General features: G+C 45.0%; 1 protein-coding gene across 2 annotated transcripts in view; it reads left to right on the top strand.

The window, feature by feature from the left end:
• Window positions 1-19,113, top strand: part of AUTS2 (activator of transcription and developmental regulator AUTS2) — a gene marked incomplete at both ends in the record, with an annotated part of 761,383 nt that overhangs the window by 184,845 nt on the left and 557,425 nt on the right. For both annotated transcript variants that reach the window (XM_082294494.1, XM_082294493.1), the window contains one exon: window positions 18,680-18,889. In XM_082294494.1, the coding sequence (XP_082150620.1) occupies window positions 18,680-18,889 (210 nt within the window). The remainder of the gene's footprint in view (window positions 1-18,679; window positions 18,890-19,113) is intronic.

The following is a 19,113-nucleotide window of genomic DNA, read 5'->3' as shown; positions in this document are numbered from 1 at the left end:
TTAACTAAATACTGAAAAATACTAAGAAAACACTTGTCAGTGGTGATTTGGGGGTCAGTTTTAGCAGATTCTGACACATCCAGGGGAGGTGAGAGTTCAGTGTTTGGGGCAGGACTCGCTGTTCCAGTGGCTGCAGTTTCCTGTGGCTGGAAGGGCTCAGCAGGCCTTGCAAACCAGGTCACATCCACTCAGCTCCTATCACCTGAAGTCATAAGTCAATGTTTTTCGTTTTTCTCCTTTTAAGTTGGCCTGGAAGAAGCTGACAAAAGAGGAGGAATCATGGTTGTTTGTTTTTTTGCCTGCAGGCAACTTTCAGATCGTTTTTTCCGGATCACAATAGACAAACCCTATTGGAAGTCCAGGATGTTCTTTCCCCTGGCCCCTGATGCTGTAACACTCTTACTAACGGGGTATTGATGTTCCTTCTGACAAGATGGAGCTGTTAATTGAATGTTAATCACTTAACTCATGCCATGGTACCTTTTGAACTAGGAAAGGCATTTATCATATATCAGCATTGATACTGACTTTTCCTACCTGGGTCTCTGGCAGTGTGCAATAGGAGCACTGTGATTTGGGGATTTAATTGGCTTTGTTTTGGCTCTGAACTGACTGCGTGTACAGCACATGCATTTGGGATCCCCATCTTCAGTCTGATATATATTCAAATATTTACTCTTATCTGCTGTTTCAGACTACTTAAGAATGAACAACAAAGAAATTTTTTGATGTTCTACTACCGGGTCTTGTGTCTTTTTAGCTGAGAAAATGACTGTTCAGGAAAGTTGTATCAGTGGGCATTAGGAGAACTGGATCATTAATATTTAACTGTGTTGGAAGTAGAAAGCACGGTAACAGTAATAATAATTTGCACTTGCACAACACATTTCTCCTGAGGATCTCAAAGCACTTTACAAACCATTTAATTAAGTCTAACTAAATCCCTCTGAGGTTTATTATTAGTCCCATTTTACAGATGGTTAAGCAAGGGCATAAAGAAGTTAAATGGTTTGCTTAAATGAGTTAGTGGCAACAATAAGCACATACTTCAGGAGTCCTGGCCACATCTGTGCTCTTGGAGCAGAGAAGGATTCAAGTGACCACAGGGTCTTGGAGCAGCACACAGAAGAGCAGAGCGGCTGGAACTGAGAGAAGGGGAAGGGTTTGGTTTGAGATGGATCCCTGTGAGTGCTGTTGTAGGATCTCCTGGTGTCCTGGCTGTGGAGGACTGAGAGCCCAAGGTGCAGGAGTGAGATAGGGCTGAGTCCTGGCTCTCCAGCAGACCAAGGGTCTGTTTCATCCCACCAGTCACCAGGGACACCCACACTGTGCTGTTTCCTCTCTATGTGATGCTGGTGCTTTGCTGTCCTCGGTGCTGCAGCTCTGGCCAGCCAGGAAGGAAGGAAGGAAGGAGGGAAGTTCTTGCCACTGGATTTAAAATTATTCATCCCATTAGCAGCTGCTTTTCCTCAGCTGCCCAGCAGGAGAGGTTGGTTTATCAAGACGTAAAGCAGGAGTGTGCAGGCGAGGGGGACTCGTGCTCGCTGCTGATCCGGGAGCCACTTAGGAGGGTGCTCGTGTACAAATGCATTAGATTATGGTTAAGCAGCTTATGGACATAAAAACACATTAGAACTTTACAGCACACTATAAATTACAGTTTTGCAGCATTCACAGCCACAATGTTAGGTAATTACATTCATTAATCTACTACTAAGAGCACATAAAGTTGCCTCCCAAATGGTACCGTATGTGCTTGCGCTCAGCTGGGGATGCTCTGAGAAGGGCCTCCCCTCCCCCACGGCTTCCTCCACCACTGTTCTGCTTTGCTCCAAAATGTTCTGGTTTCATGATGGTTTTCAGCAGACCAGAATGTCAGGCACATTGCTCTAAATATTTAGGATTCACAGAGGAAGAATTTCTGATCATCTCATCTCATCCAGCTCTCAGCTTTTCTCAGTGAGCTGTAAGCAGTGTGGGGACTCATTGTGGTCGTTCATTTAGGAAGAAGTTCCTGCTTCTTGTCCCCTGGATGATCCCTCTGTGCCACCTGATGTTTGGTAGTCCCTGTAATTGTTAACTTCAGCAGTTAATGTTCTGTTGAAACTTCCTTGCCTTAGGTTGAGCATCTCGTGCTTCATTTCTTTCATGCAGAAATATTCCCTTTAGTTAGAGCAGATTCTCAGCGGGTGTAAATTTTCTTGTCTGTCCCAGTGGCTGTTTCCTTTCTCTTTCTTTCTCTATCTCGCATTGCACAGAAAGGCTTTCAAACCATCTCTTTGAGGTGCACCCATGTTCTGTACAAGCAGAGTCTTCTGCTGATTCCTTCTTGCTTCAATTTCTTGTCTTGAAAGACCATTCATGGCCATTTCTTTTCCTCTCCAATGGACCAAGTGTTATCTTTGATATCCCCTACCCAAGGACAACGAGCTCTCCCATCTGATATTCAGCCACATTTTGACTGGGACTTTCCCTGAATTTTTAATTATGAAAATAGGAGGGCAGAGAGTGTATTATCTGTTCTTAACCTCTTGCAGTGTGTGTTAGGAAATAGATCACACAAAAATTCCATGGAAAACTTCCTCCACTTTCAGTGGCTGCAGAGCAGAGTACACATGGGAAAAGTACCACTCAGTTAGAAGGGTAAAAGTAACAGAAACAGTTTGTCATCCTGAATTTTTAAGAAATTAAGCTACTAAAATAGATTCAGTATCTCAGTGGGCATTAGGAGAACTGGATCATTAATCCATTCCAAAAATCAAAGTCCCTCTAAAAAACCTCACTCTCTCACGAAGGTATGAGTCCACCCAAACATAACTTTAGTGAGTCAGAAAGCAAAATCTATTCTCTTTTGTTTGTAAGACTTTAATGAATCTGATTGTAAAAACTGAAGCTTGTACAAGTCAACAGGAGCAGAAGACTTATAGAAATGACCCATTACTTCTGTGTCAGTTCATTAATTGGGTTTTCAGTTGCTGATTTCCGTTCACATCAGGATCATCTTCACATCCGAATGAGAAAGAGCCTTGTGAGCTACCTGTGCCTGTGCCGCCGGAGCAGCTGCTCCAGGAGGCTGTGACAGCTGCTTAATCACAGCCAGGCCTCGGTGAAAGGCATTCATCTATTTGCTAAATAGATGGAGCTTCAATGACACTTGAGTACTCCAGTTTCTAGGGAATTTCTTTGTCATTACTGACAAATTTATTATCCTGACCATTAAATTAATAAAATGCAGAGCACATGGCAGCTGCTTTTTGAAGGAGGTGAATTTTGGTGCCACAGAAACTCCTCCAGCTCCATGTCCTGAGCTGTCACCTGCCTGCTGTCCTGGACCTCTGTGTCTAAGGGCCAGAGGAGGTGGGAAAAAGCAAGTCCAGCATCTCAGAGCTGTGGGACAGGACAGAAGGAGCACATTTGGCAGGGATGAGTCTCCCATCGGGAATTCCCAGCTGTAGTTTAGTGCTGTCTCTCGCAGGCTGCTTCTGCCCAGGGCCGAAACAGGAACCACTCTGGGCACTGCGCTGCCTCTCGGTCACTGATCACCAGGGTGTTCCCATAAGCAAGAGCTGCAGGGATGGCCTTTGTTTCCGAGAGAGCAGCAGCTGCAGGGAAACAACTGCCTGGAAAAGTCACATTTTGGACACAGTTTGCCTGTCACCTGCTTAGCTTCAGCCCACCTTTCAGGTGGTACACTGAGATATGCAACTGTATTCTTTACAGTGGGCTTTACTTGCCTTTTTCTGCATGTAAACATTAGGAAGCCAGAAATGCTGTTTTTAAGGGCAGTGTGTCTCCCTGCTGCCAGTAAGCCAGGGCAGCAGCCTGCTGGAATGGAGATGGATTGGGATCCCATAGGACAGTGTCAGGGCAGAAGGATGCTGTCACATGCAGCTGCTAACCTGGTCCTTGCTCTCCTGATGAAACAGCTGCTGTTCTGGGGTAGTGTCAGCGCTCCTGTGTTCCTGATGCCATCTGTGTCACCCGTGGAGCATCCCATAAGGCACGTGGGGATCCCATAAACCCAGGCTGTCTCCTCCTAGTGAAGCACCAGGGCGAGTCTCTGTCCCTGCTCAGCTCAGGGCTCCCAGAACACCGAGAGCTTTACGGCTCCGCTTGGGTGCTCGGGACTTCACTGTGTGATGGTATTGATGTAAAATTTAACAGCCACTGGCTGTGCTTACTGTGCTGGCTTCACTCGTTACTGCTGGAACATGCCCTGCTCTTCATTTAGATATTTTGGTCCATTTATTAGATATTACAGAGATTTTCCCTTTCTGGACAGAACTGGCAGTGATTTCTGTAGTGGAAGCCTACTGGGAATGATTCTAATCTAGTTTCTGAGGATTTGTTTATTGGGAAAGCACATGCTGGGCTAATTTCAGGGTATGTACTGCATGGTATTTTTTTTATCCACAAGTGAAGTTTTAATAAGGGAACGTAGTACTAGGACAGCAGTTTGTGTTTTGAGATATTTTTCCTTTTATTTTCCTCCAAAAAGCAGCAAAGGCGAAATTGGCTCAGTGAGTATTTATTGGCAAATTAGTGTTTCTAAAGCCTTCCTTTTTGCTTGTTCTTTTCTAGAGCTTGGAGAAATAAGATTTCACGTAATGCATCTGGGATTGGATTACTGGATTGAATTTTGCAAAGTACACTGGGGATAGCTGAGCCTGTTTAGAAAGCAGCTAAGCCCCTCTGAGTCAGTAAAAATTCAATTCGTGATAGTTGATGAGGGATTTTTTGATGGGTTTTGTTTTGGGTAGTTTATTTGCTGTTGGATGGTCATATTTCCTTTGAGGTATTTTATCAAGGTTTATTAAGCTTTTGGTGGAGGCTGTGGTGGGATACAGACTTTCTCTGAAAAATATGGAAAAATGCCTGGAAGCTGACATCCCTCCTCCTGCTTGCTTGTTGAACACAAACATTAAATTTTAAAGGCACTCTTCAGTTGAATTTGTGTGTTGTGACCATTTTGGAAACCCACAGAAACCTGATCAAAATTTATCAAAGCTGTGGTTGTGATGGGTTATTACTTTGCATCTGGTCTCTTGTGTCCTCAGGGTCTCCTGCTCCTTCCCTCCCTCTTCCCCTTCTCTCCTGCTGAGAGTTGAGGTTTTGGTCCTCCAACCAGGCCAGCCACGTTATCCCAGTGCAGGTGGGAGTGATCTCTGTGATTCTGATAACAGAGCTCCAGGCACAGCAGGGGCTGGGAAAATCCCTGCTCTGATGCAGGGACAGATCTCATCTCAAAGAATGGTGTCTGAATTTAGATTCTCTTTCTCTCTGTAAAACTGGCCTGATTTTTTTCTGGACTTCCTTTTCCATTTCCTAGGACAGTGCTACTGTGTTGCTGGCGCACCTGGGGTTTTTAGGGGGGTTTTTGGTTACTGGGGTTTTTTTGGAAGGGGAGTGGGGGGTTGTGGTGTTGTTTGGTTGGTTTGGTTTTTTGGATGCTTTGGAGTTGAATTCTTTTGGAAGAGAACATCAGAGAAGTTTGCACAGTGCTGTGCAAGGAGAGGTGTGAGTGTAAGAACCCAGGGGGTGGCTGGGCTAAGCTGAGGGAAAGGAGAAGCAGGAAGGCTGCAAATTTCTCAGTGTGTGGAATAGGTTTTAATAAGGTCATCAAGAACTCAGAATTAATTCTGAATGAGGTAAAAACTGCCATAGCAGGAAACCATAAAATCTTTCACTGTAACCCTGTGCGGGTTCCTTCACTGTCCTGTGCATCCTGTAATGGCCCTGAGAAGGAGATTGCAAAGTGTGATATGGGAGAGGGCTGTATCCTCCTCCCCCTTAAAGAGGAAATGGGCAAAGAAGCAAAATGCTTTTGCTCTTCTAACAGGAAGAAATAATGGTTTTCTAGGTGAGGTTTAATGCTCTCAGCAAATCTTTGCAGATTTTACATTACAGTCATTTCCTTGAGTCAGACTTCCCTGCTGCCTGATAAGTAAACACGGAAAGCATAGATTATCAGTTAAGAGTATCGACAGCATTTCAAGTGCTATCAGAGAACATTTAATTCAGTTTAATTTTGTGATAAATCTCATGTTTAATCCTCTGGTTGCTCTGTAATCATGTCTCTATTGATCTTCTCTGAATGACTGCATGCAGTTTAATAAACTTTGCCATTAACCCAAGCTTTCTAAAAGAGGAGATTGATTCCAGTATCAAGTCTGATAGAACCAATAAGCAGCTGAAAATCATTAAATGTGTCCATTATAAAATATTTGCATTAAGATCAAAGCAAAAGTGTAGAGGTGAATTTGCAGCTTATTAGAGAAAGAGTTTGCAGTTGGAAAGTCTCAGTATGTCAGTCAAAATCAGCAGCAGTTTTCAACCTGGCTGATTCAAGCTGACACCTCCTTTCATTTCTTATTCCTCAAATCCCTCTTTCATCCTATTGAGTAAACTCCTTTCCTCTTTTCCCAGCCATAATTATATCCTGTAATTTATTGCATCTTTTTCACCCCAGGCATTTGTTTAGTCCAGGGGTTTGAGGTCATTTTTCCCTCATAATAAAGCTGCAGACTTTGGGTGTCTTTTTCAAGTGTTGGTTTGGATTTTCTGTCCTGACCTCCTTTTCTAAGGAGTGTCCATGTTACATGAGCTGTAACATTGGGATGAAGAACTGGGGAGGGAAATGCTGTGCCCCGCTCTGTGTTAAGGCATGCAGGGAGCCTGTCTGTGTGGGAGGGAAAAATGGAAGAAAGCAAGAACCACATACACAGACATGTGGCTGAGTGACAGCAGTGAGGCCGTGGATGCTCATCTCTTCCCTTAAGGATGATGGAGAAGATACAAGATGACTTTCCCACCCTACTCATCAGCTGGGGGAGAGTAAGGGAGATGCAAGAAGTACCAGCTTGGCAGGAGGCAGGGAAGGGTCCCACAGGAACACCCTGGCTGTGGTGGCTTGGCCTGATGAAGTTGAAGGGCTGCAGAGGCTTGGAAGATGAGAGATGGCTTTGCTGTTGTTCCCAAAATAAACAAATGGGCAGTGCAAGCCCTCCTATGCCTCGTGGGCTGTAGCAGTTGGACGCTCCTGTTTCCTGTCTGGAAGGGGCTGCCTTGGTCTGGGTCCAGGAGGAGGGGGATGTGCCATGGACCCACCTCACTGTGCAGGGCCTGTTTGCTCTCCATAACCCTGGGTGTGCAGCCCCTGTGTTCCTGTGGGGCCTGGTCCATTTACCTCTCCAAGGATTTAGCACTGCAAAGCACTGATGGAATAGGATGTGGTTTTACTTCCATTTCACAGATGAGCTCTGCTGCCTGGGAGGGCTGAAGGCCCAAATTCATGGAGCCATTTATTTCCTTTGGAAAACCAGTCAATGGGAATTAAATAGTTTCAGGCCCCTGAATACCCTCTTTGTGGTTTGGGGCTTAGCTGAGTCCTGCAGGTCACAGAGAGCATCGGGGGGAGATCAGGAATTCCCATATCCACCTCCAAGTCCCCACATTAATAGCTTACCTTCTCAGTCCAGCCAGCTCTAATCCTGTGCCTGGCAGGGGACAAGTGGTGATAAGGTCAGACAGGAGAGATTTGGATACCGGCCCCTACAAGCAGCTTAGAAAACCTTTCCTAGGAAGGGTTTCCTTCCCAGTGCAGACCGATTTCCTGCTTATGGTTCTAATTCTCTTCAATGTATTCTGTGGCTCTCGAGAGATGCATTGCAGAGCTTTATCTGTTCCTGCTCGAGGCAAGTTTTACAGAGAGACAGGAGCTGGGATGCTTCCTACAGAAGGAACGGTTCCGAGTTCAGTCGAGGCAGCGGCGTGCGATGAAGTGGGGTTTGACTCTTAAGTGCTGCTGAAGTGATGTGATTCACAGCTTTTGTAACTCCTTGCAAGTTTGCTGCAGGCATTAGCAAAGCTCTTGACTTGAGATGTTCAGTTTCGGAACCAGATCCCCTGACTGTGCATCCCTACCAAGTTAAATTTGTAGCTTCTAGGTGGCTATAAACAAGAAGTATTACAGTAATTGCTTTTCCAGCCACTAAATAGCCCTGAATATTAGATGAGACTTCAGTTTTAAAAGATCTATCTACAAAGTATCTTGAATATTTGCAGAAGACATTATGTTTTCAGCCACAGCATAACTGTGAAGGAAATCCTCTTTTTCTGGTGTATGAGGTAGCTTTGCAGGGTCTGTGCCCTGAGACAAAACTGGAGAAAGCAGCCATCTCTGGTTTTCCCTGTTTATTTATTCATGCTGTCTTCTGTGCCCATTTAACTGGAGACTCTGTATACAAATGGAAGGGAGGATCTGTTGCACCTCCTAGGAACTGCTGAATGTACCTGGTGGGTTTTTGGGTGATCCCACGTAGGATTTGGAGCATCCACTGAGCCCAGAGCTGAAGGCAGGACGTGATGCATTCGCAGCGGTGCAGAAATAGAGGTGGAAAATGTGTGGCATTTCCCCAGGGGGTCTGGGCTCTGTTGGGTACGGGGTTTATACCTTTGTACAGGAAAGCAGAACAGTTCTGGTGTTCATTTCCTCATGTATGTGAGTGAGGACTCTTGAGATAGAAGCAACTGATGTCTACTTTGTAAGTGGTGCGAAGGACAAGGCAATGATAAATCTTGTCTGTTATGCTAAGCGGTGCTTCTGAACTGCAGAGAGGGGGATTTGCCACTGATCAGCACCGTACAAGAATGTAATCCCTCTGGTTTTTTGATCATCACATTTATCTTCACTGTATTGGTTTCCTTGGGGAAGAATAAGCCAGCAAATGGAAAGATTACATATTGCTCTATTTCTTAAACTTTTGTTCTTTACTATTTTTTTCAGCCTGAATGCTAGAAGGTGGCTTCATTTGCAGATGGGAAGTTGAACCATTGTTTCTTTTCCCCCTCTAATTGCACAAAGGCTCTGATCCTTTTCCTAATGAGGAATGTTGCCAAGCTCGCCTTAAGTGTTGCAGTCCTCAGGTCCTAGCTGAGCTCTCTTTCTCACTCCTTTTTTTCTAATCACTGTTCTTCCATTTTAAAATCTTTCCTCATCAGGTTTTTGTGCAGCGCTGTATGCCACATGCCAAAACAGTGGCAGAGTTAGGGGTTTCTAGAGAAGAAAAAAGAAAATCCAGAGGAATACAAGACAGCAGGAGCTTAAAAGACAGAAAAGCTTCTTGTTGAGTAGCTTGAATTCTTGACCTACAAGATGCAAAAGAGTTGTTTTAAAAGAGATTAATTTTTTGTCAAGGCTCAATAATTACAACCCATTATTACGTGGAGAATTTTGATTTGGTGAAAAAATCTGCAGGTTGGATTGGATTACTCATGGATTGCTCCACCTGGCATGATCCATGAGTAGTTCTGCTAATTCTGTCCATTGCTTTGCTCATGTCTGCATTCTCTGTCCTGCTGGCTTGGGTGTGCAGAGGGATGCTCTGGTTTCCCTGCGTGCTTGTGACACAGAAATGCATGGCTTGGATGTTTCCATCTCTCCCTGGAGCAGTTTCCTTGTTGTTTTTACCTGTGTTGTCTCAAGGTGGTGTCTCTGTCTCGACTCTTGGGGACCTGGTTTTCTCATCCAGTCTCGAGGCTGACAGGGCAGCAAAGCCAAGTGTGTCCCAGCTCAGTGCCTTTCTGTGGCCATGAGATTCCAGGGAGCATCCTGAGACCTGTGGAATGCATGGGTCTTACCTGTTGCTGCACCATCTTCTCACAGGACCAGGAATGCAGAGGTGCTTCTGATTCAATTTACAAACCATAATACATTTTTTATGACTGCTGAGTGCTGTGCTAATGAATGGTGCCAGTGTGAGGCTGAACTCCTCTGTTTCCTAGTGCAGGGACAGCAGGGATGAGAGCTGTCTACGTCCACATGCATTTATTCTACCTCTGCAATAAGACGGATAACCCTTTAAATGTAAAATTTTTTGGCCCACTTACTCCATGCCTGGGTCTGTGGCCTGCCAACCAAAGTGCTGTTTGAATTATTCAGAGAACACAATATGTGTGTGGAGGGTGGAGGAACCCACAGCCAGCTTCGTGCCAGCAGCTTCTGCAATGGGGTTGTATTTCCCTCCAGTGAAATCCCCTGGAATGTGTGTTTTGATCAGTATATGCAAATGCTGTATAACTACAGATACAAATGTACAACATTTTTGTTTTGGGGAGAAAGTTTGAAATTTTAAAATACTTTTTCCATTATAAATCAGAACAAAAAGGAAAAATTAAGAAAACTGTGAAGAAAAAAAAAAAACCCAGAAGTTTTGGTGTAGAACTGAGGAGCTGCTCAATTATTTAGACAAACTGAAATATTTGTGTTTCACATTATTCTGTGTGGTTCTTGATAGCTGTTCAGTTGGATTCTCTCCACCATGAACACCCCATTTTCCAAGGATAAAAATTCCTGGCCCTGCTGTGACCTGAAGCTGCCCCTTGAACTGAGGCAAGGATAGCTGTGGGAGATGCCAGTCCCAGCCCGTGCCCACAGCTGGATGTGCTCCTGCTGCAGATCAGGGCAGTGCTGACTGGCTGGAACAGGGCTGGGTGCTTGGGATCATCACCATAACTGTGCCACTGGTGTGTCACAGCACAGGGGACCAACCAAACTCAGCAGTGCTTCAGGAGCTGGCTTAGTGCCCCTCTCTCTGTCTAATCGCTCATCCTAACTGAGCAGTGCAGAGCACTGGAGCCCTCCTCCCTCGAATGGAGATTTAAAGGGAGCATCCCTAGGGACTCCTCTCCACATCTCTTTTCTATTTCTATTCATTCCTCAAACAAAGAAAACAAATACGAGCATGTGGCCCTGCTGCTCACAGGGTAAGTCAGGCACATTTATTTAAGGCGCAGCGCTGTGAGATAAACCCCGGCCCAGTGGGAATCCACTGCCCCCGGCTGCAAGGGCTGCACATGTGAGCAGCCTCGGGGCTGAGCTGGGCTGAGCACGGTGGGATGGAGGGGTTTGGAGCTGTGGTGTTGGAAGCACTCGGAGCTGGGGCTGATTCTGCTCAGGCCATGCTCGGGGAGCAGGGATGGGCTGGAGGGGCAGCGTGGGCAGCACAGCCCTGCCTGCTCGGCCAGGATCAAAGGCTGGAGGTGCAGGGACAACAGGCACTTAACAAAGGTGATTGAAGAGTTTGCACAACTTCTGTGGAGGAGTGAAGAGAAGGTGGCTGAGAGGGTGTCAGCAGAGGACACAGAGCCACTGCTGGGACAGGCAAGGTCTCCCTGCTGTTTCTGCCTCGAAAGGCAGTCCCAGGTCTTGTGGAGGTCATTGAGTCAAATCTGCAGCAAAGACATAACCTTGGACTTTGCTGGCAACTTGTATTAGACCTAGAAAAATCTCTAGAGACAACACAATGGGACTTTTAGGCTGGCAGAAGCTGGCTGGAGCCAGAGCTTCAGGATCTCTTGGCAGGAGCACACAGGTTTCTGGCTGAACCAGTCTAAGCAGAATCAGCTGTGTGTACTTTGCCTTCCACAAAGCCGGGCAGCTTCAAGAAAAACAGTTCCATGGCTCTGCAATCTGAGCTGGCATTGCTCAGCACTTCCTCAGCACTGGCTCCAAGGTGAGGCTTTTTCTTAACTCAGGTTGCACAGGCTCCAGTAATTTCCTGATTGTTCTGCACAACTGAAACATGTTATGGCACAGTATTTGAGTGACAAAACTGAGAGGGGAGGGGGGAAGGATAAGGCTGAGAATACCATGTCGTGTTTGAGAAACATGAAATAAATAAATAGCAATCAATTGCTCTGATGCTCACCTTCATGTATGACACCAGCTTTTGCCAGCTCAACAGCTGGCACAAAAGCCTTAGATTTCCTTACCTTCAGCTTGTATTTGCTATGTGGCATTGAGGGAGGCCATGGCACCACATTATTGTAGAAACAGCTCTTCCCTGTATCCTTCTAACACATGGTGCTCACTAAAGCCCGATTTCCAGGAGTGCTCAGCACTCCTGGTAGCTGCTGAAATCAGTGAAGGCTGTGCTTCATAGAGAAAGTGCTCTGTGGAGCCAAGTTCTCTGAAAAATCAAATCTCAGGTGCTTCCCAATGAATGCTTAAAATCAGCAGATGTTTCTGACCTGAACATGTCAGGACTGTTGTTGCCACCTATAAAATGGGAATAGTGAAATACCTTTGTCTGGCAAAACAACTGTGAAATAGGCCGTTGGTATTTGTTGAGCATCTATCTGATACAGCCGGGAGGAGCTGCACAGAAAAGCCCTTGAGGAAATTAATCATTGTGCATTCAGAGGAGGGTGTGAATGGAGTGCCAGTAAACAAGGCCTAGGTCCACACTGTGGACAAAGAGGAGCAAACAAAATCCTGCGTGGTTGCTCATTAGCCAAACACCTTCCATTCTGTGTAGGGAAACAGGAGCATGGGATCATGTAATTAAAGATTGTATCTTGGCATGTATGCACAAGAGGCCTGAATTAAGGTGGTGGCTGCAGCCTTAATCTTGGCCTTTCATAACTTGCAAGCCCTTGACTTTGTAACCTCAATAATGTTGCCTTAATGTATTTTTGTGTGTGTAATTTAAATCGGCAGGACCTGAAAAGGAACCTTCTGTTTATCAATGCTATTGTTAACAAATGATTTTGGGATGAAAAATCAAAGCAATCTCTTTGCCACAGAAGTGCTTTCGCACAACATATCTGGAGCAGACAGCAACTTGCTCTGCTATTGTTTTCCTTCCTCTTCACCCACCCGGAGCATCCCCCAGCCTGGCACTGCCTTTCATCCTCACTCTGTTGCACAACTGCTTTTGCACAACACTGAACCACTTTGTTTTCAGATTCCAGAGGGATGCAGGAGGCAATGGATTGCAACGTTATGAAAACAAAGCAAACAAAACAAGATTAGACCTTTCTGTGGCGGTCTTGTGGCTTGAAGGAATTGCTGGGATTAGTGGATGGGCCACTGCACCCAATATAGTTGACATCACGCCTCTCTTCACTGGTCCCTTGTGTCTTAAAATACCGTAATAGTGACACTGAGAATCCTTTTCTCTTTTGCATTGTGCTTTACACCTGCCTTCCTTTCTCCCTGGTGTTGTTTTAAGAGTGTTGGCAATTTTTCCCCCCTAGATAAATGCTTTTGAGGAACTAATTGTTCGTCAGAAGAATACACATTACATTTAACTATTTTATCTGGAGGTAAATTAATGGTTATTGTAAGCATCTCATTTTATTTTCTGATTTTGAAAGATTAGAGGGACTGGTCAGTGCTTTATTTTCAAACCTTTACATCTTGTTGTTTCTGCCAGAATTAAAATAGCAAATTATGAAACATGAGAGAGGTATTGAAGTTTTGGGGTATTTTCATCCATCAGCTGTAAAAATTCTTCCCCAATATAACAGAAAAACAGTAGGAGTTGATGGGGACTGTCAAGATGTGATGGGAAATTTGGTACCCTCACACTGGCAGTGTTTCTGAGGGGTTTTGGTTCAGTTTGTGCAGATTTGGGTTCAGTTTGTGCATGTTGCTGTCCTGGATTCCCAGCTAACGATTCCCCGTGTGAGGCTTCCCTGGCAGGGTGGGCAGGCCCTGGCACAGGGTGCCCAGAGCAGCTGGGGCTGCCCCTGGATCCCTGGCAGTGTCCAAGGCCAGGCTGGACATTGGGGCTGGGAGCAGCCTGGGACAGTGGGAGGTGTCCCTGCCCATGGCAGGGGTGGCACTGGATGAGCTTTAAGGTTCCTTCCCGCCCACACCATTCTGTAATTCTGTGCTGGCCAAGCTGCAGGATTTCTCTCAGCTGTGCCCTGCAGGCATCCTAATTTCTTGCAAGCTAAACTTCTGTACCCAGTGTCCTGGGTGAACGTGGAGGTGGCGGTTTTGCTGTCGTTTCTGTTTCTGTGCTGTTCCCTTTGGCTGTTTCTTGCTTCCCCTCACGTCCAGTCCTGTCCCTGGGAGCTGCTGCAGCTGACAGCAGGCTGGGGGGTCGGGCTGTCCTAGGCTTGGGATGGAACTGGCAAAGAATTTCAAATCGACTTTTGTAGCTACTGAAAATGTATTTTCTTTCCCCTTAATTGGCTTTTTCCTTCTGCACTGGTGTTCGTGATCAAATGAGAATTGTTTGTTCCTTGAAAGGCTCCAGAAGTGCCTTTCCTACAGTTCTGTTTGACACGGATGTTTGGATGTCTGAACAGTGAACGGGGCAGACTGGCAGCTTCAAGCTTGATTTTCTAAATATTTGTGTTTTAAGTGGAGCATTACATTGACATTTCATGACTATTTGACTTTTTAAAAAATGTCTAATTTCTTTATATTTTATTGTTGGAGTGAAGGATAAATTGTTGGGCTCTGATATAAAGCTGTAGAGGAGTTTAGCAAGAACCTGAGGAGAAAATAATTGGAATATAGTCGTAGACTGTTGCAATTGTTATTTGGTTTAACTAGCACTGCAATGTAAACTACTCCTGTTTTTAATAATCAGTTTTTTTAAGTTGTATTTTACTGAGGTCACATTCAGTACAAATTCAGAAAATAAGTTTTTACAACACTGGAATTGTAACGAAAATCACAAGGACGGTTTGGAAAGGCCAAGGCTTGAAATCCCTGAGCAGCACGTGAAATGTTCATCCAGCGAAATTTCTGCAGTGCATTTGCTACCCACTGCATTTACAGTGGTGTTTTTAATCCAGCATTCCCACAGAAAAATCCCATAATAAGGAATGGAACAGTTATTTACATGTAGTTTTTAAGCTGTTGTCAGAGGGCAGGGGCAGGAGGGAAGGGCAGCGATGGATTGGCTCTGGGGTGAGGTTCATGGGGGTGATACATGTACCCCACAAAGCTCTGCCCTGCTGCTACTGAGGGTTTGATTTTTAATCAATGAGTTGTCATTTAAGTAGCAAGGAGATGGACTTTGCTGAAATAAATCAGGCACAGCTCCCTGAAAGACTTGATGAGAATGCAGTGTGTCCTTCAAGCTTCCTACCTTGAGAAATGATCCGAGGGGCCCAGGGGCTGCTTCTCCTCCCCTCAGCCGGGGCAGGGCTGGGCTGGAGCTGTGGGTGCTGTTTGGAGCCAGGGGATTGCAAGGCCACCCCGCCAGCAGGAGCCTGCTCAGCACCACGGGCCCTCCCCTGCCTGGGCACCTGCAGTGGGATCAGGCTGATTAATGTGCCCAGTAGAAATAAAACAAATGGAAATTTTTTTAGATTATACAGTACACTCATAAATATTAATGCACTTTTGTATTCAATTGCGTGTAATTACATATTATGCATTTAAGTCACCTTCCTGATACACTTAAGGCACTTTACTGATGAAAGATATCTCTGAATAAGATGGTTTTAAACTGTGCCTAATATGTTTGTAGGATTTACTTAATAATGTGTGGGCTTGTATGCTGGCAGGAGAGGAGAAAAACCTCCATTAGAGACTGTATGTTTTTGTGGGGTTGGCTGCTCAGTCTGAATCCACTCCATGGGTAGCTGCTGAAAAATACGTCTCGACATGAAATATTACTACGTCTTCTTATCTATGTAGATAAGGTCTGTGCAGTCCTGTCACCTTAGAGTAATTACAGCTTATTACTCTAATCATGATGATGCCTGAAGTCTGTAATTAAGATTGTGCTGGCTAATGTACTAGCACACGGCATGGTACAGCTATTGTCCTATCTAAACAAGGGAAAGATAAAAATGGGATGGGGGGAAAGGGCAGCAAGTGTGGAAGTGATTTATGCAGGGCCGTGGTTCCCAGCCAAGCGCTGCCTCCACAGAGCCCAGGGGCTCCACGGGGCAGAATCCGAGACAGTCCTGGGCAATTTGCACCCTCAAACACGAGGAGAACACCCCAGGAGAGCTCTAGTCAAGCTACTTTTAATGCATCCTCTCTTCCTGTGTCTAAGATTTATTCTTTTATCATGTCCTCCTGCTGTCTAGTCTGCAGATGAAGAATTTAACACATATTTCTAGATACATATTTCTTTTAAGGCCAAGTCGTGTCTCTGCTGAAAGCCATGACAGGCTGTACCCCACAGTTCCCTCACGAGGGTTTGACCTACAGCACTCTGTCATTTCCCTGCAGTGGTGTCAGGTGGTGAAAAGCAGACGGCTCTTCTGGAGGAACGGGGTTGTTTAAGCACCAGTCTTTATGGCTAAATTTCATAGCAAGCCCACCCACCAAACAGGGTTTAAGGTCCCTTTCACAAGTTAGGCATGTGTGGAGCTCCTCTGCCTCCCTTTGCTTGTGAGCAGAAGAGGATCCTTCTTTTTGAACGTTCCTGCCAGTTGTTCCTTCTGCCTGGGAAGGAGCCTTTCCATCCAGTTTGGGGAAGGCTTTGTGGATTTGGTGCCACTCATCTTTGCCATAGGTGTGTGAGCAGATTCCTTTCTCTCAGTTCTCATGAGCTCCATGTTCTTTAGGTGTATCTGACAATTGTGAAGCTTCATGCAGTTGTCTGGAACGTGGGCTCTGAGAAAGGGTTATCCCAGGTACAGCCACAGCGATCTGCTGAGTCTGACCCATCTCACACCCCCCTTAAAGCTAATAGGAACAAGTTATTTCTTGATGGAAGTGCCTGGCCCCATTAGACATTTTATAAGCTGCTGGAAGCCTGCCACTGTTTCATTTAGATCACTCACAGCTGGGGGAAAAAATCCCACAAAAGCTACTTAGTCATTAGAAGAATTTATTTTTTTTTCCAGAAAGTTTCCCTTTGTTCACTCCTTCAGCCTTTCACATTTAGAGTGAATCCTCTTGAAAAGCATTTGTATCTACAAACATGAGCTCTGTGTTTTAACAGAAGGCTTTGCTGGTATAATGTTCTACTCATAAAACATTGGATTTTTTTTATACTGACCTGAAAAAAAAATTCTTAGCAGCATGATGATAGCTATGCTAAGCTACAAATCTGTTCTAACATAAAGTATCTATTATTTTATAACCTACCCTTGCTATCCAGGAGGTCCAGGTGTGTTTGTGGATGCTGTAGTTTTACGAAGCTGTTGAAGGTGAGCCCTGGTGAAATGGTTACTGCACTTGAGAGAATTTGCCTTCCTGCATTTATGGCATGCAGCTAAAGCTAAAACCTTCCTGCAAAGGGAGGCAGAAGGTGTGCTGAGTTTTAAAAGGGGTTGTTCTTGCTTTTGATTGCCTTGGGCAGCTCCGTAGGATCCCTCAGCTTGTGCACAAGGAGATCCCAAAGCATTTTAGGAAGATCAGTGCTACTGCTGAGCTCTTTTTCAGTAAAGCCAGGGAGGAACCAGCGAGGAGACACAGGAGGTTCTTAAATTACTAACCCTGTGTTGGAGCTAAGGATGCTCAAATTCTCTTTCATGAGGTTGGATAAGGCTCCTGACTTTTTGGATATGAGTAACACTGTGACAAAAAGCCCAGGGTATCTCCTGGGCTGTCTTAGGTGAAAAAAAGGTAGAAAAAATGTCTTATAGCTTCTGTTAAATACTCCCATCTTTAATGCCTGTAAAATCATTCCCTTTGCTAAATATCAAATTTGAACAATGACTGTCTTCAGTTGAATTAATCATCTCATTGGTTTCAGTTATGAATTTAGTGAAGCTCTTGTGTTTTAGAGAGTCATTTAGGGAGCAGTCTTTAATTAAAGCCAAACTGCTTTTTGCCTTTAGGCATGTTTTTTTGCATTAAAAGGTGCCATAATTTGAATTATATTCTCCTGAGCCTCAGTCTTTATGTGACACAGGGACCAATAGCCTTTCCTGCTGTCAGTTACAATATTAAGTGACAATAAACAACAGCTGAAAGGCTCACAAGGTTACAGAGCACTTTATGGTGGGCATGGAAGCTCCTGGTCCAAGCAGCCAGGCACATCAGCAGAGAGTGCTGAAAGCATGACCCTGCCTCAGTAGCTGCCCCTCACAGGGCAGCACCAGACCCTGACGTGGGCAGTTCTTGGAGTAGATGTGACTCAGCACATGGCATTTATTGGATGCACAATATGCACTCTAATTAACATCTTTCCAGTAGCTTCTCATTCTTCTCTCCTAATGAATTCTCCAGCCTCCTCTTCCTTTAATTCTGCGCTATTGAAAAAGACTCATTTCAAGTGACATTTATCGGAAATGAAAACTGGGATTCTGTGTGTTGCAGGTTATTTGTAAGAAAACAGCTGTGGGCTAAGTGACAAAACTCACATTTGTGTTATGGGAGTGGAGTAATTTTTTATAGACAGACATTGATTCTGGGGGTTAAAGGGTCAGTGACAAAGTTTTCAAATACCAAGTTGCTTTTTTCGTGCACTTTTCACCCCTGTCCCTGAGATTTGGAAATCTACTGCTTAAGTAAGGCTTGAGGGAAATGTGCCCTGGAGTCAATGGAGATTCATTGGCCGTAATTGGATTTAGGTCAGCTCGTGCCTTGGCTTCTCAAATACAAGGAATAATAAGAATAAATACTGAACAGTCAAGCATTGTTTAAATCAAAATAGATTGTTAATTTAAACATTATAAACAAATGCTATCTTCTAAATGTGTGCTCTCTTGATACATGAGATGTTTTTGAGAATTGAGGTTGACTGTATGAAGTCTCAAGGAGGATGTGTCTCCTTCCATGCACTCACTTCTTCCTGCCAATTTTATTTAGCATTTGCCTATCTTTTGATGAAGAGGACATCAGTGAAGAGTGGGTGTTTCCCTTTTCTGATGACTGCAGCATTGCCCTGACAGTGCTTTGCTGGTCACCTGGAACCAAACCAGAGCTGTAGTTTGACCACTGTGTTTTTCTCCTCTTCTCCCTCTGCAGAAGGACGTAGCTCTGAAACCTCAGGAACGTGTGGAGAAGCGACAGAATCCTCTAGCCAAGAAGAAACGGGAAGCACTTACCAATGGGCTGTCGTATCTTCCAAAAAAGAACAGACTCCACCACCACCAGTACAGCTCCGACCGGGAAAATGACCGAAACCTGTGCCAGCACCTTGGGAAAAAGAAGAAGTTACCAAAGGGCCTCAGACAGGTGGGAGACAAGTTTCCTGCAGCGGGGAGGGAGGGCTCTGCCCGTTGGCTCATGGTATGTAGAAGCCGATTTCTCATTTTGTGGCATCACTTGTTTTATTACTTTTGCAGTTGTTTTGTTCTTGGGCTCTGGGGTGCCACTTGGTGCAGTGTCCTACCACTGGCAGAGGTGGACTGAGAGGGAGAGCAAGTGGTGTGTTGATGCTGATCTGATGAATAAATGTG

The sequence above is a fragment of the Coloeus monedula genome, assembly GCF_965178545.1.
Source record: "Coloeus monedula genome assembly, chromosome: 20".
In the NCBI taxonomy this organism is placed as follows: Eukaryota; Metazoa; Chordata; class Aves; order Passeriformes; family Corvidae; genus Coloeus; species Coloeus monedula.
Note: the sequence above shows the minus strand (reverse complement) of the source record. Positions and strands in the feature narration are given on the sequence as shown.